The sequence below is a fragment of the Nipponia nippon genome, unplaced genomic scaffold, assembly GCF_047370975.1.
Source record: "Nipponia nippon isolate SJK-2023a ecotype South Korea unplaced genomic scaffold, ASM4737097v1 scaffold_5, whole genome shotgun sequence".
Classification (NCBI taxonomy): Eukaryota; Metazoa; Chordata; class Aves; order Pelecaniformes; family Threskiornithidae; genus Nipponia; species Nipponia nippon.
Genome location: NW_028262369.1, coordinates 98,075,119 through 98,102,463, shown reverse-complemented (window position 1 = coordinate 98,102,463; position 27,345 = coordinate 98,075,119). Strand labels below are relative to the sequence as shown.

The window sequence follows — 27,345 nt, the reverse complement described above, 5'->3', positions numbered from 1 at the left end:
TGAACTGGAGTATAACTTTCTTTCTTGCATTCGTGCAGTTTCTACTACAAGAGCCCTATCCTAACAAATGCTTTGCTTTACTGTCTATGCTTCTAAGTTCCTAACGTCAACTGAAGCCAATGTCCACCAGTACCAAGTGCAACAAAGAATTTGGATTCTCGTATACGTTTATAGCCAAATCTATACATGTACCTATCACCACAAGCTTCTTCCATACTGACACAGGAAAACCAAGGTGTTGTAAACTGTCCTCTCTAACACACTATGGTCAGGAATTAAAATTTAAAAACAACTCCCCCTAACCAGCTCCCAAAAGCTCCATCCGCATCTTTTTTTTCTAAGTTACCAATATTGACAATAATAATAAATGAGAGACAGCAATGTGATTTCTGTATAACTGCAGACTCACACAAACACACTTATGCTCTTAGTAGGAAATAAAACAAACAAAACCAAACAAAAAACCCGCACAGAACCACCCCACCAGAAAATTCAGAAATCAAAAAACCTCAGTGATTTCTTAACACAGTACAATACCTGACTAGAACTGGCTTTTTCGAGTCTGTCAACCATTATTTCAAACTGCAGCGGTTTGATTTCCATCTTCCGATTTAGTCTGTTCAGTAAGGTTTCGTCCTCAGAGTCCATATCATAATCTGGCTGCTCATTGTCCAGATTAAAGGCTGAAACAAAAATACACACACACAAAAAAATTGAAATGCTTGGAAAATTACATTCTATGGAAAGAGAGAAGCGTGCATCTGACAATCAGAAAACAAAAACAATCGATAAAATTTCAGATTAGCACATCCCTGCCATAAGACTTTTTTTCTTTATGCTAAAGTTTCCCCACAGAACAGCTGCAAGACAGTAGTTCGAAGTTGCTTGTCTCTGACTTCCAATGAGGGGAATCAAAGAAGTTTCATTTTATTTTAAGTGGCTTTAAGGGGTGACAGGAAAAAAGCTTTAGTTTAAAAAATTACCACAGAGGCACAGAAACTTTAATATATCTTTGCAAAACAAGAGCATAAATGCTTTTTAATGCTGTTATAATACAGCTCCTCCATAATATCACAATTCTTAACAATTAAGATAATTTTCAATCAAATCCCAGACTTCGAGAAAAAGCACTTACACTGAAGTTCCAAGGTAATTTCAGTTGCCCTTTTTTTAATAGTTCAACAAACCTAGAGTCTTAAAATGCTTCAGACTAAACTTTTTCCTTTTTTCTTCATAGAACTGTGCAAAACACTGTAAAAATGCTAGACCAGTCCTGTGAGAATTGTTATTTTTCTCCAAAACCAGATCAACTCAGATGCAGAGCCTGAATATTCCCCCATACTCTCCAAATAGTAAGTTCCTGACTTTACAGCAAAGCTCATGTCTTCATTACAGATTGTGCTATTCCTTTTCCATTCTTAAACAAAGTTTCTGGTCCTACTAAAAGCAGAAGGAAGTTATCGTTCAGATAACACAGCAGCAACTAAACTTTACAACAAGTATGAGCAAGTTGCATACAACAGCAAGAATTCTTAATATGAAACATTAATTGTACCTAACAAAACCCCGAAGAGGTGAAACACTAACGACAACACTCCAAATCATTCAATCAACAAGTTACTGGATTAACAGCAGTGAAGGCTTGTTGAAATATATTCTATTCGTATTAGACAAATAGCTCTATCTTATCTTTATGCTCTTAACTCATGGCTGAGTATCTGAGTGCTATCTTACAGAATCTTAATCTCTGCTACTGAGCTTCCCAGTGTGCTTTGAGAGGACCTTAAACAAAAACTTGGAAGACCAGGAGAAACCAGGAGCAAAAGAAAAACACTAAAAAAATATATTTAAAGCAAATTAAAGTATTTCTCTCCCATGGTCTGAGCAGGCAACGAACAGGTGGCAAGCAGCATATTCTTTCCATACCTCAGACTAGCACAAGACCACTCCTTCTGTATTCCAATGCAATCAATTAACTAAACCACTACCAGCATTTAATCTATTTGGCTATGCATGGAAACTCAGTCAGCTACAGCTGAGAAGTGCTAATAAGCAGTCCCTTACCATTTTCAGCTGTAAACTGCTACCTCTCAGAAGAGACACTGCTCAACTGTACTAACTCTGACAACACCACGTGGTCAGAAGGCTTCTCTGGCCTAACATACACACTGTGAACATACTATAAAAATTTCTTTCAAGAAGAAATGAATAATAATGGGCTGTAACTACGTGTTAAGTGGAATTATTAATAACATTAATTCAATAATACAAGTTGCATCGCACTCATCACTTGACACATCGGACATGTGACCCACTGCATTCCCTCTAACAATAAACAACTGCATATTAGACTTAAATTATGGCTTACAACATTGGGTGCTGTTTCTCCAGTGGCAGTCTGTCAGAATCAAAAGTTTTGAGACAAAAACTGACCCAGTTTTGTTTTTGTGGTTTTTTTTTTTCTCTCTCATAGTTCTGTAAAACTGCATTAAGAACATCACCGGGCCAGACTATGCACTTGAGAGAGGAGAGAGACTGCTACAGTGCCACACGATCCTGTTCAAAGAGCTGAAGAGCCAGTGACTAGCCAAGTATCAACAAACTAGCTGCCAAGTATCAGTGCTGGACTCGATGAAACCAGTCTGCTATGTATCACCTTTGGCTTCTGTAAGCTTTGCTCCAGCTTCTCCTGTGTGGTGCCGGCAGAGCCGCCCAGGAGCACTGCAGTGCTGGCACCTACAGCGCATCACATCAGCCATACACTGGAACGGGGTGAATTGCCCCACCTGAGCTGCAACCCTCACACTCCGTAACTCCACTCCAAAGCTTCTCCCTCATCAGCAGGGACCACTGTTCAAACGTGGACCGTCCACCTGTTACTCACCAGTTTCAAAACACTTGGGAGATCTCCCAGCCAAGCGCAACCTTGGCAGTTCACACTTCTGCTCCTGCAGAATGATGCTTGATATTGCACTTCCCCTCCACTACAATCTGTAATTCACTGACCTCTTCAGCATAAACTGCCACTTTCACCAGAAAGGAAATTGCAAAAGCTTCCCCTGCCCCAAGACTATCCCCAGAGCCTGCGAAACTACTACAGTCCTAATGTACACTGTGAAATCACGTTCAAACAACTCTGCTCAAGGAAGGTGGCCAAAATTTTCTAGACCAGATATTCCCATCGTTTTGGAAGAGCTCCCCTAAAAATAAAGCAGCTCTCTCTACTCCAAAAACCAGGTGTTTAACCATGTTCTCACAGATGACCTCAGAATGTACCATTAAAGTCAAGAAAAGGCACTGCTTGTTTACCCTCAGACAGATGTTATCTTACACCAAAAAAAATGTTAACCTATTACCTGTCACTACATAATTCAGTAATCCCCTGCAAACGGTGTGTTTCAAGTCAATTTTTCTAAACCAGAACATCAGTGAGCAGGAGGATCCCAATGGCAGAGAAGATGCGGTGCTGTTCACCCGTACACCGTAAGCAGTGCCAGTAAGCTTGCCTTCATTTCCACAACGAGGAAAGAAGAGTCACTGAAAGCTCTTGAACCATGCACCTTCCTGAACTGCCTTTCAGATCAAAGTCAGACAGGCTCAAGTGAGATACAATTAGCAGGAAGCGCTAAGACTAGCAAGAAGAAAAGAAAAAGCCCAACCATTCCATCGACAAGCAACTTAAAAGACCAACCGTCCTCAGGAACACATGAGGGTTAGCGATAAGGAGGCAAGATCTCCATCTCAAATAGAGAAGGCAGATTCCTGCGCTGCCAGCATCTAAAGCGACCCTAAGGTGCACCTCAGCTGAGAGCAGGAGAGTCCCTGCCTCTCGCTGCTCACTGTTAGCAAGTTGAACCAGTTTGCAGAGGTATCCAGCAAGCATCAGGACCAGTTCATGACACAGATGGTGTCTGCAACTAGAAGTGGAAGAGGGAAGAAAAGTGGAACCTCCCCTGCTGGCTGTTACATTGGTTCATTTGCCCCTGTGAACCACTGGCTAAGTAACATGTCAAGTCCACCTAGCTTCATACATAGTACGAAATTATTTGCTGATAAAACATCAGCTCTCTTAGTCTTTTTGAGACTTCATGAGTAACAAATGAAGTGCTGAAAAACGAAAAAAAAAAAAACCAAAACCAAAACTACACCCTCAATTTCAACTCTACAAAAATATTTTGACAAATAATCAAAATGACAAGATAAAAGGTATCCAACATGTACTTGCCAGGAACAAGTTACATCGAATAAATCCAGTCTCGTTTTCTTATACAAAAAGATACTGGTACTGTGAGAACAGCAGTAGCCCTTATCACATATCCTGCTTTTCATACCTTCTAGCAATGCTTCTCTTTTACTAGCAATGTTTCTCCCACGATTCGTCATGACCTGTAGTTACCAACATAGTTCACTTTCAAAGAAAGGGGGTTTACACAGAGGCCGCAGGTTATGACACTGAAGCAATGGAAGCAATACTTGCATTCCACCTCCTGTTTCAATGCAGACAAGAAGGCCACGAAGTCTCAGCAGCCCGCGGAGGTCTACGAGTCTCAGAAAATGAAAAGCTATCACTCTTGCAACCATAGGGAGTTAATCGACCCCAAGCTGGCTCACCACAGCTCTGGGACACTCATGGAAGTGTCCTCCTTCCCTGAAGTTTGTCCATCACTGCTCTTTGAAACATACTTTCAGTGACATCCAGTTTTCTTCTTTTCCCAGGCAGTGAGTGAACTGTACTGGTTCCAGAAAAGGCCATTTTTCATCCTGGAGCTGGCCTCCAGTAAGGCAGCTTGCTGGCTTCAAGAGCCATCACAAGACACAGGTGGTTTGTGTGCTGTGTGATGTTACTATCCATCACCACGTTCTGTTTCTGCCCCTGCCATAGCAACAGATGCAACTGGTCATTCATGCCTGCAGGAATTAGCGAAGAACTCGACTCAGCCACAGAAAGCACAGTCCTTCAGATGACCTGCTGCTAGTTAGCGTTTTAAGAACAACCAGTCTGCTAGTTCATGTGGTTAAAAAAACAGATCATCTATATCCCTTCCTCCTGGTAGTTCCTGGGAGATTCTTGTGACTGACTGATGAATCTAGTTATCCTACTCCAAAACTTCTGCATTTTCCCACATTGCAGGTTTTTACAGTGCGCTGTTGGACAGGGCCACGGTGATCCTACCAGTAAAGTTTACCTTGTATGAACGCTCAGAACTTGTTGGCTTGTTAATTGCTGTTGCAAAACCAACATCCTAGTTTACATCTTCTGCCACTTTAACCACTCCCGATGGCAGTACCTGCAGAGGGATTTGCTTTTGTTTACTTGAGCTCCCCTAGGAACTGGGTTTATACTAACTTACAGAAATGCAATTTGTTTTTAAGTTAAGTTACATTAAATTGGGTTTAACTTAACTAAATTAACTGATTTCATTTAGCTAATTAAATTAAGGCTGTGGGGTTTTTACGCTGACATAGGCGTGAGTTACCACTGAAACAAGCGGTTCCACTAGCTCCCTTCCCCAGCAAGCCACGTTCCTACCACCTTGCTTGTGCCAACACCAGCAATTGTGCAATGAACCAAGACAGAAAACTGATAAACACAGAAGTTCACCTAACCAAAAAATGTAAGATAAACCTTCTGCCAGATCAGTTCCCAGAGTTAGCTCAACCGTGACCCAGCAAGGTGCTGGCAGGGAGAAAGGAGTGAGCAGTGTTGATCCTGATGGCAGCAGATACATCTGTGCTGACCAACAAGAGCAAATGAAGAACCACATCATGGTAATTATATCCAAAGTAGTAACAAAGCAGCAAAACACCATCTCGGTGGCTGGTCTGTAGCACCTGGCTGGAACAGAGCTGCTCGCACTTGCCACCTGTACCGAAATACCTCAGCAGGGGAGGGATCGTGCAAATACCCATTTTACATATCCAGGCTGCAAGCCCACAGCCTGAACAGATCCTGCTACAGCATCCTCTAAAAATGTGGAACACACAACAAATAAAAACATGGGCAACTCTCAATTACGTGAAATGCACACATTGCCTTTTTTTTTTTTTTTAATTTAAAGAGTGACTAGAGTTCATCCCACACAACTTAATGAAGATTATTTGAACAATCTGGCTGTGTTACGATAAAGCATTAGTTTGGTATCATTACCCTTTATATCCACACACAGGTAAACCAGTAACTATTTTCTGCTCCATTCTTATTGTTTCTGTTAGGAACACTAATTTTCTTACATCCACTTAGCTTCATTCTAGCATAGGTACCACTGTACGTACTAGTTCTCTTTGCTGCGTATTATAACTTACAGTACATCTCCACATTACTGAAACTACAAACATTCTTGGAAAATTATTATGCATACTGGAATAATCGGAATAGTTCGAGGCTTTTGCTTATATTCAGCTCAAAGTCACCTGAATCGGTGCTGCCTAAGTCCAACAATGCCTGGAATCCATGCTTATTCACGAATTCCACGCCTCACGAAGAAATTGACATTTCTCTGCTTGGAACCACTGGTCTAAATAAAAGAATTATACTAGTAAAGTTAAAAATCTTAAAAACCCAGGCTACTAGATGAACTGCAAAATCATTTAGGTTTACTCATAATTTTCTAGTAATAACCACCAGTAAGCATGGATTACCATACGTGGCCTCTTAGCTTCTCTCAGTTTACATAACCTCCCTGGCCAAAGTAAGTATTGTTGCTCTTTGTGCTTTTAGCATTAAAACAGAATTTCTAAGCAGTTTATGTAGCATAAAGCTGCCTTGTATCACACCTACTCCAACCAGAATATGTGGGAAAAATTATCTTGGAGCAGTATCTGATGTTTATCTTCAGCTCAAATACCTTCTGTAATTCTGTCCAGAAAGACTGTGAGTCTCAACAAGACAAAGAACATTTTGGCATAATATATTTAACACTTTTAGACATGTTTATTAAAAATATTTACAGTGTTTCTGGCAGTGTCCAAAGAACAGAATAAAATACATGCCTCATTCAGCAGCTTCATTGCAGTTAATTCAACCTGCCTTGCTTGCAGGCTTGTTTCTTCTATTAAGGACACAAATACTTCATCAATTCCCTTTAGCTCACTTCTCATATTACCAGTATGATCTCCACTATAGAATCTTGAGCATATTATTTCCAAAAATCTCTCATTTTGTAAACACATGGAAAAAATAGGAGACTTCACCATGTTGGTGAGAAACGATGCAAGGATCTTCAACACATAGCTAGGTTTGGGCTTAAGTATCATTGCGTAACTTCAATTTCAGTCACATTTATAAGCGGATGACACACAAACATAAAATGCTTTTTCTGCTCAAATCTACATGCAGATCAACAGTCTCTTGTACAGGCAGCTGAAAAAAAGTGTGTGAGGAACAGATTATCAACGCACTCTGCCTAGCACGATGAAGTTCAATAAAGTCAATACTACCTGCACAAACCCCAAAACTAACAACTGAGGACCACATTCCTGTTCAAGGTGCTTTAGCATACACCCGTCGATAGTCTTCCCAATACGACTAACAACAAAAAACACGAACCTGTGACAAGAAGGGTTTTCTCTGCAGAGACTGAATTTGTGTTTCACCGTAAGGGCTGACAAGCCATTGCGATAATAGAATCTAAGGTTTTGCTACGAAGTTGACTCCTGGGAGAAGTCCGAGTCACAAAATAACCCGCTAGAACCACATGCTGCAAAGGACAAACATGATCTGCATGCCAAGGAACAACTGGACTGTAAATGTGTGTCACTTGTCAACAGAACATCAACCAAAATAAGTGTTAAAATTAATCCACAGACCACTATCATGAACTACAAGTTTAGATTAATCAATTAGATCTTTTAAGACACAGGAAGCTAAACACATGCAAAAGAATACTTCCTTTTATCTATAAAATAAGCTCAGAGTTCCCTACAGAAAGGGAACTCTATACAGTTTTAGCAAAACAGAGAAAAATAACTGTTACCCATAGCCCAGAATGCATCCATGCTATAGCGAACAGCTTGAACTCCACTGTCAGCAGCGTTGAAACTGAACCTTCAAGAACTCTATTTATGATCAGTAGAATGAAGGCTGATTTCATTACAAAAACTCTTCTGTTTTATTCATTTCCATTTATATAGAACTTTTGAGTTAACAGGCATTCCAGACTCATTCAGCGAGCAAGACAAGCCCTCTTCCACTCCCTGCACTAGTATAAGCAGCTAGGAGGCAGCTAGGCTAGTTCAGTTATTCCTTCTTGGAACTAGGGAAAGAAAAAAAAATGAACAATGGCTTGATCAACAATACTGGTTGACCAACAGACAGGATAAGGCTTGCCAGCTACCGTACATGGAGATACGGTATCAGCCCAGAGCCCATAAACAAATACAGCAGGAAAAACCCCACATTTACCTTCCACCTTAAATTCTTCCAGAACTTGAGAAGAGATACTGGAATTTACATGTATCAATTCCCCTTGGATTTTTGAGTCCTCCCACTTTCCGAATACTGTAGCAACTTTGTCCTCAAGACTGTTTGAAGATTATTTAAATAAAGGGTGGGGGAGGGGAAACAAAACCAACATTTGTTAACTTACGTTGAATGTGAATGAACTGCTTTGGTTGCTTAAACTCTCCTTTATACAAACGATTGTAATAGTTGACATTGCTCTCCGCTTCAGGGACTGGGATAACCATGCTCTCTTTCTTTTCTCTGAAAACTTGTTGTGCTGAGATAGCCCGTTGCAAATGATGTTCCTGCAAGAGGAAAATTTAAGAGTTTGTTTATTTAGGTATCAGTGTATAGAAGTGCATATATAGACAGTCATCCTTTTCTCCTACTGTTGTCCTGGTGTTCTACAGGAGAGGCAAATAAAAAGAGTTGAGGCTTTACTGTATTTCAGAGGACAGCAGGATGCTTGCTTCCAGGTTCGAGACAGGAGAAGATGTGTTCCCCATCATTTAGTATACCGTGGGGTTCCTAACTGATAGGAATCTTAGAGCTCCAGTGAATGCAAGGCAGTACTACAAGCAGATGAAAAGAACCCTTTGTTCAGACAGTAGCACACACCTTCTACCAGACTGGGAAAGAGTCAAACTACACAAAATAACCTTAGTAGAAAATGAGGGCTGGTATAAGCCAAACCCATCAAAACCTGTCATAGAGGAAATTTATGCGAGATCAGTTAACAGATGCATAGTAAGTCCTTTTAAAGTATTATAAGCAACAGATTCAAATCAAAAGAATAGCTAATTTCATCATTCCTGTCTACCCAGTAACTCTTACCAGCTTGCTTTCTTTAGAAGTTCAGCTAGTTAAGAGCAACAGAAAGAGCAGCCTTCACAGAGTAACACCTGAAAAGCACAGACTCCCTAAACAGGTATCACTTCATTTTATCCTTACAGGACAGGAGTCACCACTTCTACAGAATCATTTCCAGTGAAGTAAGGATCACAATAAATGTATTGGTTTACAAAGATTGTTTCACACATAATTTTATTAGTTAACTCAGTGAAACCCATCTACTGCTGCATGTTAGCAGTAACCTGTAACTTTTCTCTTAAAGATTTTTCATGAATACTCGTGTTAAACTTTGGCAAAGACAACCAGTACAACTGCAGTGTCCCGATTCATGCTCCTGTCCATGTGGCCTTTCAGTGCAGTCTGCAGAACACCCGATAGGAACTGACCAGCGACAAGAGGAGCCTGTCTGGCAGACTCAGACAATGGGATGATTTTGAATGCTACCCCCCTCGCTGTCCCCTCCTCGAGCCAGCGGCTGGCAGCTGTACAGAGTCTATGTGTACGCTTCAGACCCCACAGTGCACTCTACTCATTTAAACCATTACAAAAATGTCTCATGCGAAGAGTCCAAATGGCTAAGTTGGCACATGCTGCCTTCTGCGTGTCCAGTAAAGAGGAAGAGTGGCAGTCTTCACCAGGACGAGATCTTAAATCACCACTGTCATTTATGTGGGCAAGTTAAGCCATGAGTTCTGCATCTGTGTAAGTCGAACACAAAATAAGCAAATTGCAGCCTCCTAGCAGGTTAACTACTAGTCTCTAGCGGAACCAGGAGCCTGAAAGTTTTGTTCTCCTTTCACTGTTCTCCCCCACCGCAGAGTTCTTGCCTCCAGCTTCCAAAATTCGAGGGGAGGGAGGACGACGCAGCAAAATATCGACTTGAAATTGAAGCTCAGGTCTCTCAGACCTATGCAACCTTACCTTACCTATTCCAGGGGCTTCAGATTATCCCCTAGCCATTCCCACACACCTGACTGCTGGGAAGAGTATTTGTTCCATACAGAAGCAAAAAAAACCCCAACCAAACAAAACCCAAAACAAACCTTTGCTACTCTATCTCCTCCTTTGGCTTTTTGGGGTATCCCTCCCCACGATTAACACCAGTGACTATCCCGCCTCACAGGAGGCCAGGCATCAACACCACAAAGAGGAGAACCAGCCAGCATTTCGGTAACTCCATTGCCATGCAGTCTGGCAGACAGGCGGTCTTGCATGCACAGATTCTGTGCTACACACTTGGTAAATTCTCTCAAGAACAGGATTTCTTCCTCTTTACAGAACATTATTTTTAAAAAGGGTAGCGAATGAAAGCAAATCTTTAAAAATATGTAAATGATATTTAATGAATTACAGCCTCTTAAATATTAAGATCTTGCAGAAACGCAAATAATGCAATTTCTGCAGAATTAGAATATAACAAATCAGTGACTGGAAGAGCAGCTTGGGGAATCTTCTGTAGCAGATGAAGCAACATTAAATCTAACTATCAGGCTCCCAAGTGAATGCTATTAGAATTAAGACAAGCATGCAATCAAATATCTGGTGTGATCTGCTTGAGTTACTACATACTGAGTAAATCTGTCACTCCACCATTAAAAAAAACATCTTGGAGAGCTTCACAGAGCTGAGTAGGTACTTCAGCTAAAATAAAATTTGTTTCATTACTGTGTTGCTTTCAACTGATGTCCCTAGAGTTGCCTCCTAACAGTTAACAACACGGTACACAGGAGTACCACAGAAATGCTCTTAGGAAGGACTTGTTGAGGTTATCTGTCCAGCTCCCACTGGAAGACGATTATCTTTAATAGAGCTACGGTCTAAGCTTTTAGCCACTCTGGCAGCCCACTGACAGATTATCTTCCCGTTTCTCAACATCTTTGAGAAATCTGGGGAAAGCAGAGTAACAGGAAAGAGCGTTCCAACAGCAGCCTCCCCACTGACGAGTGGAGGAGCATCACAACTTCCCCACCTTGTAGCCACGCTCCTCCCAACGCAGCCCAGTCTACAGCATGCCTTAGTCACCCAGCGTGCACGCACCAGCGGCCCATCGCCTCGTCCCTTCTTTCCATCAGTGCTGCTCCTCAGCCAGGCAGTTGCCTGCCCGTCCCTATGCACAGCGTTATTATTCTGCCCCAGGTACCGAAGTTGTGCACTTCTCCTAACTGAACTGCACAACATTTCAGCTGGGCCAGTCCTCAAGCTTCTCAGCATCCACAAAGACGGACGCTCCCCTGTTGGCAAGCCAAGCACTCCTCCTAATGCAGGATCATCGACAAATTCGCTGAGGATGCATTCTGTACACAGCCAACCAGCTGAAGCTGACCGACTTACAGTTCCCCACCACGCCCCCAAAATAGAACAAACCCAGACACTCTTCTAAAACAGGATTAAATAACTTGTAGAGAAGCCACACTAGTCCACAGTGGCCTAAGTAATGAATGGGTAAATAAGGTTTAACTTTCAGAAACAGTAGTGAAGAAGGACACACAGCAAGCAAAATTCAAAACAACTTTTGGCTCCACAGCCCATTAAACAGTGCAGATGAGTAATTCAGATTCTCAGGTTTTGTAACACTGCTAGTAAGCGTACAAAGAGTTCCCAAGGAAAATCTGACAATAGGTGTTAGTACTCGCTTTACTATAAAAAGCCTTCAAGCATAACACAGTATTCAAATAGAAAAGTCTTAACAGTATTATTGTCACTCATCAAACAGCAGAGCTTCAAAAGATAGATAAGTGATGTAATTTTTAAAACTAGAGGAAAAAAAAAAAAGTCTTTCTGCTGAACATGAAGAAAACAAAAATTTTAACTCCTGAAACAGTTCTGTTTAAACAAACTCTGAAGACTTTTAAATGGAAGTTGGTCTAATTAAATGGCTTTATTAAACCTGAAAAAGTGTTTTTAAAGACAGATGTAGTAACTGGTATACCAGTACATATTTTAGTATATTTTCCATCTTTTCTTATGATTTTGAAAGACATACACTGCATTTTACCTTGTAATTCATTCTGAAGTAGGGGAGATAAAAAGATCTCATACAAAATAACTGAACATTAGAAGAAACAGTGTTGATAGCAAACAGAACATGCTGCCATGGGAATAAAAAGGAGTACCTGTCAGAGAGTTATTACCCACTAATTCCTTAAAAAGCATATCCAAACCTTTCTCGCTAGTATGACTAAAAAATTTCAAACAAACACAGCTTAGATAGTCCTCTTTCTTCAACTAACAGCAAAATAGAATTAGAAATATCTAAATGTTTAATATATGTAATACTGCTGCTTTAGCATATTTATGTGTTAAAATAAAACTGTTGTCCAAGTGAAAGATTCGTCTCTCTAGATGCACTTCGGCCACGCAGGTACCTTCACCGTACAATCACCATACTGACAAGAGTTTACAGCAAATTGCTCCAGTCACTGGCTTTATATAATCCAGTATGTTTTCCCTGGTGCAGACAGCCTGTCCTGCCAGCTGAATCCACTCGCTCCGCGTGGAGTGGCACAGAAGAGTACACTGCACCGAGCAGTCTCACACCCCCACCTTCGGAGCTCCAATCCGAACGACCCGACAGCCATTCACAACAGGGCTGACAGAGAGACTACGCCAGCTTTAGTTCAGAACAAGACTTGAAATCACGCCTCTGAACCCATATTGAGACACTGCAAGCCTTGCTTTAGTTTTTCCTCAAAGGGGAAAACCAAAAAATCCTACAACACCCGTACCTAAAAATACTTAGCTTTGGTTGCACATGTTCAGAACCAGGCTCCAAGTCCGAACCAGAGCAAGGTACCTTTGCTGCTCTGCCCTTTCACCCCTGAAATACCACAGGTTGCGTGTTCTTTCTAAACTTACTATCTGGGAGTCTCTTCACTACGAAAAAAAGTTCAACAATAGCAATAAGTCAACAGGTGATATTCTCCTAAAGATTATTTTTGTTAAGCTTTAAGGGAAACAGTGATCAATACTGGATGTTATTATTTTTACCCATTACAACTATAGTTACCAATATACTCCCTTTTATTCCACTGCTGCAAAACAGAGCACTTGGATCCTACGGACCAGTTTGGTTTTTTCCTTATCCTTTAAGTTCCCTGTTGCCATCCCCCATAGTACTCTCTCTGAAATAGAGTTTATCATAATTTAATTAAATGTGCTAGTTTTTTGCATGAGCACGGCTGGAGATGCCTATGGTTGAATACCATCTTCACACCAAAAAGCTGATCTGTCTTAATTATGAAAATGCAATGAGCAATTCCATATTGGATACAGACACCCTAGAAGACAAACCTTGAGGACTAAACGTATCTGTTCCCTTCTTCATTCCTTAAAACTATACCATACAAGCGATGCTACAACTCTTTAAAAAGTTGTTTCACCACTTCTATTCACTTACTAATATTTACATTTACCCCATGAGGTACAAAGTAATGAAATATATTACAGTTTACTGTTTACACTATTTAAGAAAAGAATCTCCTCTTTGCCAGTCCTTTCACAACACAGCTCCAGATCACACCATTTACATTAGATATTTGCAACACTGTAGACTTTAATGAAGGAAATATCTTGACAGATGTTACTGAGACTTAAGGGAAACAAAAACATAACATACACAGCTTAACTGTTAAAATCAACTCTCCTAACAAGATAGACGGCTTTAACTCCATCGCGCTCCACTCTAAGTATGATGGAAGACAACAGTGAATTTATTAACAGCTTTACCTACTCAAAATAAGCTATTTCTAGGCCAACCTAGAGTCAGCCTTCCAATCCACCTGCAATCAAGAACAGAATTAAAGCAAAGGAAACAAGGAAAACTTTAGATCCTATTTGTTTAGCATTATATTCAAATTCGGAAATACAAGTTAATTGACATTTTTATATTTAATACAAAGATTCAGAAACCAAAAGTATAGAATTTTAATCTGAAATGTGCAGACTCATCTTGAAAGCCTCAACCACAGCTAGTAACGCCTGTTGACAACACTTACTGAAAAAAAGCGTCGTGAAGCTCAAAAGCTACTTTGATCAAAAGCCTCTCCCCCTTCCGAAGCCACAGCCCTACCTAATCCCTCCTTGCACATCCCTCTCCCCATTCTTTAGAAAGATTTCCGCGTTTTTTTAAAGATTTCCAAGCCAAAGTGTAAACTCAAGCACCACCTTTTGCTTTCTTCTGCGGTTAACCCTTTCAGTCCTTAACTGCCAGAAAAAAGCATGCCCAATGAGTATTTATCCTCCCCAGTGCAGAAAGAACTTGATATTTTCTATCAAGAAAGATTCATTTGTCTCCACAACACCAATGGGATAAACCTCTTTTTGAGCCATGAGCAGCTTACTGACAAAGCTTTTTTTTTTTTTTTTAAAGAAAGGGGAAAAAAAAAATCCTGGACATGTCAACTTAGTATAAACAAAATGATGGGCAATTATCTGAAATACGACTGACTTCTTGCTCTAATGATATCATAACTGAAAGTGGATTAAGGAGCTGAAAGGCTTGAGGGTAATTAAAAAACAGGTGGGGGGGGGAATATCTACAGAACTGTTTTCCATTCTTTCCCCTCCCTCTGCTCTGGGATGGAAAACAGTTAACTGAAATGAGTCATATACAAAGCAGGAAACCTGTCTGTGCCCCACAGCAATTTTCACCCTTGAGACAGCAATGAGCATCTTAGGAGAAACTCATTGCTTCACTTCCGATTTATTTGGAAAAGCAAACATTTTAGTGAATTAGCAAAGTTGATCATACAGTATTTCCTACTGATCCAGTGGAGAATTAAGTCTATTCAGTACTCAGATCTGCTCCCTCCTGCTACACGGCGTCCCCTTAAAAGGTTATATTAGTTACGGAGTAATGCAGAGAGCTGGGCAAACAACAGAAATTAATGTACTGAGTTCAACGCACCCAAAGCAAGGCTGCTTTACAGGACTGAAACTCCTCTCAGTTTCCCTAAGGGGTTTCTGACTCTCAGTGGAAGGAAGCTCAAGAAACCCCACGAGAAGCAGGAGAAGGCATGGTGTTACCTCCTTACAAGCGGAAGGGGCTCACGGAACCACTTTTCAGTTTCACTTTTGGCCATATCACGTTTGTCCAATATGATACCCCCCCGGCCACCTTTTTTTTTAAACTAATCACGAGAACCACTCGTCACACACTTGGCTTCCGTATTGCCAAATTATGACTACAGGCCAAAAAAACCTGTACTAATGGCAGGCTGCTGTTACAAGACAACTTAATGAAGGAGGCGGCAGGGAAGTGAATCAAATTGTACTACTCCATCCTAAAAAAAAAAAAAAAAAACAAAACTGAAGTCCCTGGAACAGGTAAAATCTTTATTGTATCTACTCTACACTCATTCTACTATTTTGGAAATGAGTGAACCGATAAGTCAACAGAAAAAAAAAAAAATTCCCACTTTTCTGTCACTTTCTTCTCTTTTCTAGTTCTTAAACAATTGCATATTCACAAAGCTATGCTAGTGCCATCTCAAAACCAAGAGACAAGCCATTCTGTCGCTGTGACTACTTTACATACAAACCATCTGATTACAGACAAGTCACCTGGATGTTATCTCAAGGACGCTGATGCAGGCTGAAACAATACAGCAGAAGGGCCACCAAACACACCTAACTGAGCCCAGCATCCTTGGATGACTTGGTGTCTATACAGACAGGTCTACATAGGAGCTGTGGATCTAAATGAAGGAAACCCAATTTGGACCAAAAAAAATGCCAAAAAAATCCTTCATTTCCTCTCTGGCAGTCTGACTAAAGCCAACTGAGGCACTATAAAGGGACTACAGGCAAGACAGGCAATAAGAGTGGAAATTAGCCCATGAGACACTGATGGAGGTATGGGGGAAAGAAGATGACCAGAGAAGATCAGAATCATTTTTGTGTTTCTTTAGTTAACCTTGCAGCACAAAAAAAAAACCAAACAAACAAAAAAAAACCCACAAAATAAAAATCCCTAAATAAAGTTTAATGCAGAAAAAGCAAGCAATGCCATTTCAATTATCCTGTGTAATAACGGACACGAAACGACAGTGAGACATCCCAAATATTACCCTACTGAGTGGGACAGCAGTAATGTATGAGAACACGAACAATCTCTCATTCCTATAAATAATGATTGTTTGCTATTTATGAACATGCCATTGACACAAAACTGTCACTGTTCATGAAATGTCAAAAAAACCCTAAAGCACTATATTTAAAAGCTACATTTAATTACACAAGTTTCCAGTCTGCCAAAACTTAAATATAAATGAGTTACTAAAAACACAATTATCGTTACAGTATAGCAATTAATTAAATTGAATTATTAAAAATTCCTTTTGGAAAGGCTGAAGATGGTACTTTATGAGTATGTTTCCTGAAAAGCAGGACTCCCGCACCCACCCCCCCAGATGCCTTTGCATGACCTTAAGAGAAACTTGTTACAAGTACTGCAACATCGAGTTAGAAGACATAGAAAGCAGTCTTCATCCAGCTCCCTGTGATACATTTCTATCATTCACCACCTAACAAATGCAACCTTGCACAGAAAAGACTGTTAACAAATTGCATCTGAGGAATTCCTTCCCTTTTCCTTCACAGGAACTGCTTCAATTAGCATAACTTGATTGTCCCAAGTCAGACAAACAGGGATGGAAAGGTATACACCTACATATAGAAATATTCTCTCTTATTTTTCCTGTAATTAACCTCACAACATATTTTAAAAGGCTGAGATTCCATAACAACTAGTTTTCCTCTTTATTAAATACGGTAGTATACACAGAATCTGAACTCAGTTTAACTCCTGGCTCCACATATCAAAACCTTTACGTGACCACGAGTCACAAAACTGTGCTCCTTGCAGAGGAGAGGAGGGAGGATGGAAATTCTCCCGCAGAAGCCGGTAACACCTCCCCACGGGATCTGTCTGCCAGCTGGGAGGCCACCAGGACCTGGGGAAGGCAGCGCGGTGGCGGCTGCTGCCTCACTTCATCCAGCCATTAGCGATTTGCATCACTACACTTCCTAACAACACACGCTGCTTCTGGTCCCAGCACAGAAACCTCGCTTGAAGCTACTCAAGAGCCTCACATGGCTAAGACGTCTGAGGATACTTGCTCTATGACATTTGTTAGCAAAGAAACTGTGTTACCTTAAAGATCTGGTCTTTCAAAACATCCGCTCTCACTCGCGTCACACAGGATAAGTAGGGTCTCATTTTGGTGGTGCCTATCGGAAGCCTAAAGGCTGGTTACAACAGTCAAAGATCAGGAGTTGTGAACATGTATGGCTGCTTAAATGAAAGGCACGCACTAAAAATAAGTTCCTGTGGCCAAAGCAGAACTTAACTGCCTTAGCATTGAAGTTAAGTTACCAAGAGTTTGGGTACCAAATGAGCCCATTAATTTAATCTTCATCAGCGATGCAATTTCCTGGGAAGTTCCAGGTACAACTTTTACATTCAAGAACACGTTGCTTACAGCACCTCTCCCTCTCTTACTGCACTATGCATTTAACCTTCTGACTTGCGTGTCACATCTTTCCAGGGGTAAGACCCAAAGTTCTCATTATGGATCTTTATTTAACCGAGGTACACACACCAATACCAGGAAATTGGTATTTTACAGAGTTTTTAAAACAAATGTCCTCACCAAAGTGATGAGACCTGGAGTGCTGAAGACCTGACGACCAAAACAGAAATCCATCATATTATAATAAAAAAAGACATACCAGAGATTGGTTCTAAAGTTAGGACAACTTAGAAAAAGGTTAAAAAAAAAATTAACACACAATTACACACAGAGTAATTGGTAGGAATTAAAATTATTAAAAATTAACTACAAAATTCCAGTTTAACTCAAACACCTTTAACTCAAGAAACACATGTATTATTATTTTTTAACCTTCCGTAACAACAGCATCTCTCTATCTTACTTATCTAGTCATTGGATACCACTGCAAGACACCCAGTATTTTGTTTATGTCTAAGTTTAGCACAGGGGAATCAGACATTACCAGGATGCTTCAAAGTAGAAATAGGTTTTGTTGTGCAACTCAAACTGGTCAAAAAGATAAAAAGTGCAAGTTGCAGCCATAAAAATGGCAGAAAGCTAAGAAAACCAAATTATAAATTAACAGACAACAGAACAACTGTAAACAACAGAAAACAACTAGGGAAAAGTGGGTAGGAAACATTTATAAATATGCTGGCTAAGAACTGATATGTACATGAATTACTTTGTGTGTCACAGGGGACATGATGAGATAAAACAGAGAGAACACTTGTTTATTAATGTGGAAAACCGACGGAGAAGTGACAGCTAACACACTGGAGAACAGTCTCACAAGGCAAGCTGTGTAAGCCCTAACTTCTCACAATTTAAGATGACATAAACATGAGAAAATACCTCACAGAGAAGAATTCTACTGCAGTAGACATACTGGTGAGGTGCTGAGCGCACCAAACTTCAGACCAGAGAAACAAGCCTACTGGACAAAAGCAACCCAGTTCTGTCCTCACACCTGTACCAGCAAGGAATGACTTTTTTCTTTGACAAGTAACTTCTTTGAGAGGATACAACTCTGGTATCAGCTCACCTCCTCTTTCCGCTCTGAAGTGTGTATTTGAATAATAACAGACCAAAGGCATGCTTGTATCTAATAAAGTCTGGTATTCTTACTCCACGCATTTCCTTGTTGGCTTATTTTGGAAGAAATAAGGCTTTTTAAAAAAAAAAAAAAAAAACAACCACAACAATGAGAATCAGGTGTGGTAAGCTCTCCTTTTACCTTAAAGGATTAGGCATTTTATTGGTGTAGATGTCTTAATCACAATTAGAACTGCACCAAACTCAATTAGGAAAAATAAGAACGCAGATTTTCTTCTGCTCTCTTATATTTAGAGCAGTTCTGTTACGGACATGGAGAGTATTTTAACCCAACACCTTCCGTCACCCTACACGGTGATTATCGCATATGAACAAGTAAGAATTTGCAAAATGGATTGAAATCAAGACTTTAAAATAGTATATTCCAAAATACTTCATTTTTTTTTTTACTTAGAACGAGTCAACATTAAATGCAAAATTATGGAAGTCTATATTGATATTACTTTTAGTTTCATAAAATTATTTTCTCTACTGCTTACTCCTTTCCATACACAGTAATTCAGTTCTGGTTCTGTTCTTCTCTACTTGTTACAGAAATTTCAGTTCTACAATTAATCTTCACCACCGATGGCTTTTGCAACACCTAAGATTTAACTGTAATTTTGTTTATGTAAATAATCAATGTGTTATTTATCTTTTTAAAAGATGAACAGTTAGAATGATAAATATGCTAAGGCATATAACTGTTTAAATAAGTATAAACAAGGCACAGTTTATTAGCTTTGTTGGCAAAATAAATTACAAATAACCTCTGAATGTCTAGCACCAATCAAAATTATCTTTCTTGTGAAAAATAATTAAAACCAAGATTAATATAAGCAGATTTAATGTCTGTTGAGCTAAATTATTCAAACGGGACATCTCAACTGATCTCAATCAGCACAGAAGTTGTACAAAGCTGACTACTGCTCAATTTTGCCAAGCAGGAGTAATATGAAATCTGGCACCAGGTAATTCAAAGCACAACTGAATCTGCCCAAGGTATTTCTTTCTGAGGTTTTCTTAAATTGAAGGAAAAGGCAAAATTGCTACCTACATTTGAGACGTTCCAGAGCTGAGCGACAGAACACACAGAGGCAGATTTCAAAATGTTCTCCTAAGCTTTCATCATGGAATTACACCTCATCCTGAGGAAACCTACCTATGAGGGAAAGTTCCTGCATAACAAATTGAGGCGTGACTCTCAATTAACGTCCAGGCAGATACCATTGTTGTCTGCTATGGACTCAGGCAACCAAACGAGTTCGGATGCTAGGGTGTTAACTGACCCCATGCATACGACTTAGCCTGCAGCAAAAACGCAGCTTTATCTAAATTAAGAGTGTGGTTTTAAGATATGGCTGAACCCATCTAACCTCAGGATGACACCAAAACGGTAGCAGTCTCATGCTTCTCCTTTCCCAGGTCTTCTATCCCCACATGCCCCGACCACTTCTTGTGAAGTACAGGACGCTCAACTTTTCCACGGTGGGCTTTCACCTCCCATCACCGAGACAGATGGGTCTCAGTACTCCAAAAAGCAGACCATCCCGACTAGCTGCAGACCACAGCAAGTCTGGCTCAGCCGTATCTTAAAAGCACACTCCAAGATAAATTACCTGATATTTGTCACAGGCTAAGCCTATACTCACAAGCAGTTGTTACAGGTTAGCTGATAGGTGTTAATGTGATAGGCCCTAATAACTGATGGTGAATTTGAGACATAAGAGCAAATCTTGGTATTCTTTAACAAATTAAAACAAAGGCTACTCAGTTTAACAGTTCACCAGTTAACTATGCTCAGCTACTCTAGCATTTAGATGGGGTCCACATTCATCAACAGCTTATTTTCCTCCTCACTGCAGTGTCAAGCTAACACAATCCAACCTGCTTACTGTTAAGTCTGATACACCATTATGGAATGGGACATTAAAAAGTACTGGCAGTGGACTGAAAGGAAGTTTCTGTTAGCCACAAAAATATTTCGCAGGTGAAAGCACAGGGAGGATAGAGGATCACAGCTGAAAATTGAAGTAACGGCTGGGAAGTGGAGCCGAAATATCCAGTTGTGAGGGACATCACGGCATGACGCAATGGGTCTCAAAGGGAGGGAGAAAAATACAGGACCTGAAGGCAGGGGAAGAGGTCTTGAAAAGAACTGAAGTTTAAAATTCCATGAATAAAATTACAACACAACATTATGCTACCTGCTACCAAACATACTTCAGCAATCCCAGCAGTCTCCAAACATACCCCAAATAAGTAAATAAATAAAGGTGCTGAACTCAAACTGAGAAATAAACTTCTACTGGGAATTGCATTTCCCCAACACATAAGCCAGTTGATGCTAATCAAACAAACTTCACTTCTTTCCCAAGGAAAGTCTGCTGTCTTGATTTCACTTAGTTCCGCATGAAAGTACAATCTTTTGAGTTTCTTACCCAACATTTCATAAACTCTTTTTGAGGGATTTTTGTTTTACAGAATATTTGCATGGTTTGAACTAAAGTTGTCCTCTGTTGATCTTCTATTTCACACACTGGTGTCCTGGCTTCTTTGTTCTACAAAACCCCTCATTTGTAAGCAACTTTGAGGGTTCAACCACAGGTTACGAATGCACATCTGACATACAAACCTCAAGTTAGAATAGGTTCTGTCCACGCGGGGAGTCGTTTATGTACATTTGTGTTTTTAAACCTAAACCTGAGTGCATCACACAGTACTAGGTAGGTACTTCTGATCAAGAGCTTAAATAAGTCCTCACATATTTGATACCTCCCACCTTGGAGATATTCAGAAGCCGCCTGGACGTGGTCCTGGGCAACAGGCTCCAGGTGGCCCTGCTTGAGCAGGGGGAGTGGCCAAGATGACCTCCAGGGTCCCTTCCAACCTCACACTTTCTGTGCGAGTCTGTAGCACCTGACTGCATTTATTTAAGCATCTTCCTAGAAGTCATGGATGTGGACAGCACCACTAACAACAGAACTTCATCTCTCTCTGAAAGAAAATACCATCATCATCATAAAATTTAAGCTAATTGTTTTAAGGGACCTATTGGTTAACAATTATAATTTAGTATAAATAATTATTGCTAAATTGGGATTAAAAGAAAAACATTCACACTATGAAAACAACTATCTGTAACATTTCCATACACAAAATCAGCTTCAAAAGGCTTATGCTTCCCCATAAAGATGTGACAGTGTATCTGGAGTGGAGGGGGGAGACTCGCGCACTGAGCTCCAAACTCTGATTTCAATGCAGAAAGCAAGCCGGCAGCGCAGAGGCACTCAACACAGTTCCAGTACATCGAATATGTATCAAACAAGACTGCTTGCCTTTATGTTGACAATTAGCTGTAATATGTAAACAACTCCATTAATCTCCTTATAAAAAAATGACACTATCAGTTAATGCAATGTACAAAAAAAAATGCAAAATCTGCAAAATGTATGCCATTTCAACAACAGACAAAATGTGCAGAAGCAGAGCACCCCTGAAGTCCCCAACCAACACCAAGGTGTTTATGCTCAGGCATACAGGATGAAGCCCCTCCAAGAAAAGATTAAGTGACTATTATTTGATCTTATAAACAGAAATCACAAAAAAAATGTCTAAGCATAAGAACATGTGCAAGAAAATGTGAATGTAGGACTGGGTCATAACAACCTTTTTAAAAAAAACCCAAACATAAGTATCACCATAAAAGTAGTATGTTTGTGTATGCACGTTTCGAAGCCCTCCTGATTGAACTCTTCCAGTTCATCGTATCAGCAAAAATATTCAGTATGTTAGACTGTATCAGCAAAAATATCCAAACAAAAAACTACGACTTGTGCAAAGTTAATGCTTCCTGCTTTAAAGTAGAATGAATATGCTGTTTCAGAAGCATCACTAGCTCCAGGATGCCTTGAAAGCCAGATGCTGAACACTTCAAGTTTCCAGTGTTACAACAGAAACTGTTGTTGTAATCCACTTTGGGATGGAGAGGGTATGAACAGAAGAGAAAGCATGAAAAAATTTCTTCAAGTTAACTACTTCCAGCCTGTCAAAATACTCAAAATTGAACATTGTATTTAACAATCAGTGAAGGATCATCCTGAGGTGATCACTCAAGGACTGAGAATGGAAGTCACTTCTCATTTGTACTCTGTCAGCGTTTTAATAACGTTAAACCACGTCCTTAACTTGCTATTCATGCACTTTTTCCTCTATAACCTTAGCCTTGCCATGTGATGTCAAAACTTAGCTATAAATGAATGTATGTTCCAACAAGAATTTTGAGATGAACTTCCAGTTAGCTTTGACCGGCCAATCTAGGCATCATCGATTACCACCATGCTTTTAGCTTCCTAACAACTCAAGTAAACTTACTTCTGAAAGCCTTCAGCCTGAATTTGCCTCATTATTAAGCATGATTTTTCCCCCACAATGTGCAACTCAGCAATCTTCAGTAATATGTATTCAAATAAAAATCACATAGTTACGCGATAAGAAACAAAACCAGGGCTTATCTATTCTGCAACTTTTCCCCCTTCTAGCCAAAACAATTCATTACCATTATGAAATACAACTCTTACTCATCAGAAAAACACAATACGAAATGTTCCTGCTCAGTTTCTGAAGCTCACAAAGGACATCTTCCTTGCTTAATAGCAATCCCTCTCTTCCATGAGGTTAAAAAAACAAAACAAAACAAAACACCAAAACAAAACAAAAAACAAACCCACACAATCTTCTTCCTCAGGTTTAATTTAGGGTAAATTATAAACACTTGCTAACATAAACATGCTACAGACCAGAAGCCCAATTCTTTCACAGCTGGAATCTCCAAGTAAGAAAAATGAGCTGCTGATTTGTAAAATGCTGCAAGTGGATATAAATCTCTAAGATACTTAAATAGAAATAGTTCCAGAATATTCATCAAGATCAAATACAAAGAAAAGTCAAATAAAGATGCTCATACTGACAAACTGGGCAGTATAATTTTTTGCAGTGGGATGACCAGCAGTGTGTATTGTTGCCCTGACGGGGACTACAGTGACTGTATGACATTTTAATACACAGTCTAAATAACTTTAGTAATATTAGTAGAAATGAGTGATAATCATTAAGCCCCCCAGCTTTAAATCTTTCTGTGATCCAAACAATAGTACTAGTTTAAAAAAAAAACGAACAAATAAAAAAAAACCCAAACCAAAAACACCACAAGAAAAAACAAATTAAAAACAAATGGTCCAAAATCTGCATTTTTATTTATACAAAATATCAATCATGAACAAAGCAAATCATATGCCTGCAGTAGCAAGACTAGGTTGTAAAGAACAGGTCAGGCAGACGTGTCAATCTTAACCATTTCAAATCTCGCAAATCTGTAAATACATAGTTATTTTCAGTGAAAGTCAGACCTGGCAGATGATATTTGACCCCATGCTACACTGTACCACAGGTCCTCTCTGATTTCACCAAGGTTTCACACAGGGTGGCACAGCAGGGAAAGCAGCGTACTGAGCCCAGAGTAACATCAGCCTTGTGTCTTTGTACAGCAAATGTAAATCACCAGCTACTCTGATGGTTCAAACACCCTTCGCAAGAGGCAACCCCGGCCAAAGTCTAGGCTAAAAAAAGGTCTTGAGACACTCAAGTAATTGAGATGTCAGAAATGAATATGTGGATCTCTCTCTCTCCCCTGCAAAAGTCCCTTTCAAAATACATCAAATCGATCGTAGCAATATTTGCTATGAATAAAAGCTGTTTAAATACTTCTCAAATATTTAACTGCTGTCATCTACAACAGCCTTTCCTAGAAGGGCTTTACATACCACTACCACAAAAATTTACATTGAAGAATTATTTGTGCAAGACTGGGAAAAGGGCTGCTCCATGAATGAAGCCGTCACGACAGGGCAATAATCTAAACAATCTATTAACAGTACAGTTTATAACCTTGTCTGGCTGATGTGTCTAGCGCTATGCTTATATATTGCTTCAATGACTGATTCATTCTGAGACTACTACATAATATATCAAATATAGCCACATTTCAGTGCAGAGAAAATAAACCTCATTCTTACAGAAAAGCTACATTTTAGTACAACACTAAAGCGGTTTTACTGAAGTATAAATCTCATCTTCACAATCATTTAAGCAGTCCACAAGCAGCTTGCTTGCTTGAATTCTTACAGCAATTTTCCATTAACAAGTTTATTTAAAACAGGATTTATCAAAATAACACAATCATTTTGAAAAATAAGCCATATTTTATAAACATTAAATGCAAACGCAGCACTGCAAGTAGACTTTAAAGACTGAGAAAACCAAATTACTCTCCAAGATTGCTTCGCTAGTAACACATTGTTGTTGCTTTTAAATACGCTCCCAGATGTTAGCAGAAATTTACTCTTTGGGAAGTACTGGAAGTTTTGATCAGAGTGTATTACACATTGTAAAGCAATGAGGGAAATAGAGGGGAAAAAAAACCAAAACACACAAGAAAAATATGAACAACGGTAAGACAGAGGATTCCTTTTAATATCAACAGTGAAGTGAGAAAACCAATCAGAAAAGCATGGAGCCTCCTTTGACAGCTGTAACCTCCGAAAAGCCAATCCACAGGCATAGAGGTTTGGCTGAGGCGGAGACACGGATTCATTGAAGAAATTCTTGAGGGTGCATTTACTATCGGCTCTACCTCCAAGTACAGACACACCAGGCGACAGCCTGGATCTAAGCCTTACACAACCCTAAGGATCAGCAAAACAAACCAGCACACTGAAAGGACACCAGAACGGCGGGCAAGCATTTCCAAAGTGGTGCCGTCCTATTGCTTGTCAAAAACCCCGGAAACTTATCTTTACTTAAGGGGACGAAAGCTTTTTCCCGCTGTAACGCCACCAGAACAAGCATCAGACATCTATTTTTTTAACACTTGCTGGTTTATTCCTAAATCACCGAAACGTTTAAAAGCCTAACACTTAATGCAACACTCCAGCTGATGCATCTGACATTTGACGTGCACCATGCAGCACAAAACGCCTCTCTGGAAAAAGTAGGAGCAGGACGCGAACTCGTTACAACTCCGGCGAATTTCCCCTCGGCATCCGCAGCGGGCAGCGAGCCCGGCAAGCCCCGGCTGCTGGCTCTCCCCTCCGGCCCCCTGCCCTGCCACCGCACGGGCGGACAATCTGCAGGCAGAAAGCGTCCTGCTGCCTCCGCTCCCCCTCCGCGGGGCCGCCGCCGGGCGGGCGGGCGGGCACCGGGAGCCGCCGCCGGTCCGGTCCGCCCCGCTCCCGCTCCCCACGCACAAGGGGAGCAGCGGCGGCTAAGGCAGGGCTACGCCAACTGCGGCCGCAGCGCCCGCTGGCCCATTCAGAGATGCATCTTGCGCCTTCCTCCTTCTTACGCTAGCGTAAAGGCCTCCCCCCGCCACCGCCGCTAATCAAAACACTCGCGAGTCGGGACGCAAAGAAGATGGCGGAGCAGGGCCCGCTTACGGCGTCGGACAGCAGTTTACGCTGCGCTCTTTGCGCAGGGCCCCGTAAGAACCGTGCAGCGCTGCGGTGGGGAGCGTGCGTAGTGCGCTTGGTGAATGCCAATGGCCTATTTCCCGTGAGGGGAGGGGGGTGTCTGATAAACAATGGTGCCCCCCCTGCGCGGCTCCCTTACCGATTCCTCCTCTTTCTCCATCCCCGTGGGCATCTGCGGCACAGCCCGGTTGATGGAGACGCAGTCGTTGAGGTCGGGCATGTCCTTGCCGCGGTAGATGGGCAGCGGTTTGGCGGCGTCTAGCGCCCGGGCTCGGAAGGAGAGTTTGCTCATTGTCTCCCCCTCACAATAACACCCCGGGGCCGGGCGGGCGGGGGGGGCCTTCAGTGCGGCCTCGCCGCCGCCTCCCAGCCGCTCCCGCACCCGGCCCGCACCACCATGGAGGGTCCCGCCGCCCCGGAACAGCTCTCCGCGGGGCCGCCCGTAGCTCACAGCGCACGCCCCGCAGCCCTAGATCCGCGCCGGGCTCGCTCGATCCGCTCCCTGCGCCATGGCAAACATGGCGGACATTAACCAAAGCGGCCAGCGATCCCGACAGCCAACGCGAGAGCGCGGGGGGGGGCGGGAGGGGGGGAGACCGGGAGGGAGGAGGGAGGAGAGGGGAGCCGCGCTGCGCGCGCAGCCGAGGGCGGGAGGCTGAGGGGGGTGGCGGGGACGCGATCGTGAGGCGGCCGCGGAGGCGGGTCGGGGCTCGCCGTCTCCCCGCCGTCTCCCCGCCGTCTTCCCCCCGCCGCTACGGGCGAGCACCGCCCGGAGGAGCGTGTGACCGGAGAAAGTAGCGCCGGGGAGGGTGGTGGCTGTAGGCGCCGTCCCCCGGCCGCCCCGGAGCCGGTGACAGGCGCGGTGCCGGTGGCGGGAGGC

The 27,345-nt window shown here is 41.4% G+C and overlaps 1 protein-coding gene across 2 annotated transcripts in view; it reads right to left on the bottom strand.

The window, feature by feature from the left end:
- Positions 1-27,019, bottom strand: part of EPC2 (enhancer of polycomb 2) — a 50,275-nt gene extending 23,256 nt beyond the window's left edge. Inside the window, exons 1-3 of one of the 2 annotated variants that reach the window (XM_009461793.2) lie at positions 26,605-27,019; positions 8,586-8,745; positions 538-683 (exon numbers count right to left, since the gene is read on the bottom strand). In XM_009461793.2, the coding sequence (XP_009460068.1) occupies positions 538-683; positions 8,586-8,745; positions 26,605-26,757 (459 nt within the window). In that variant the 5' untranslated portion in view covers positions 26,758-27,019. Of the gene's footprint in view, positions 1-537; positions 684-5,186; positions 5,203-8,585; positions 8,746-26,604 lie in introns of those variants that run through there. The other variant, XM_087731742.1, reaches the window with a different exon arrangement.
- Between the last annotated feature and the right edge of the window lie 326 nt (positions 27,020-27,345).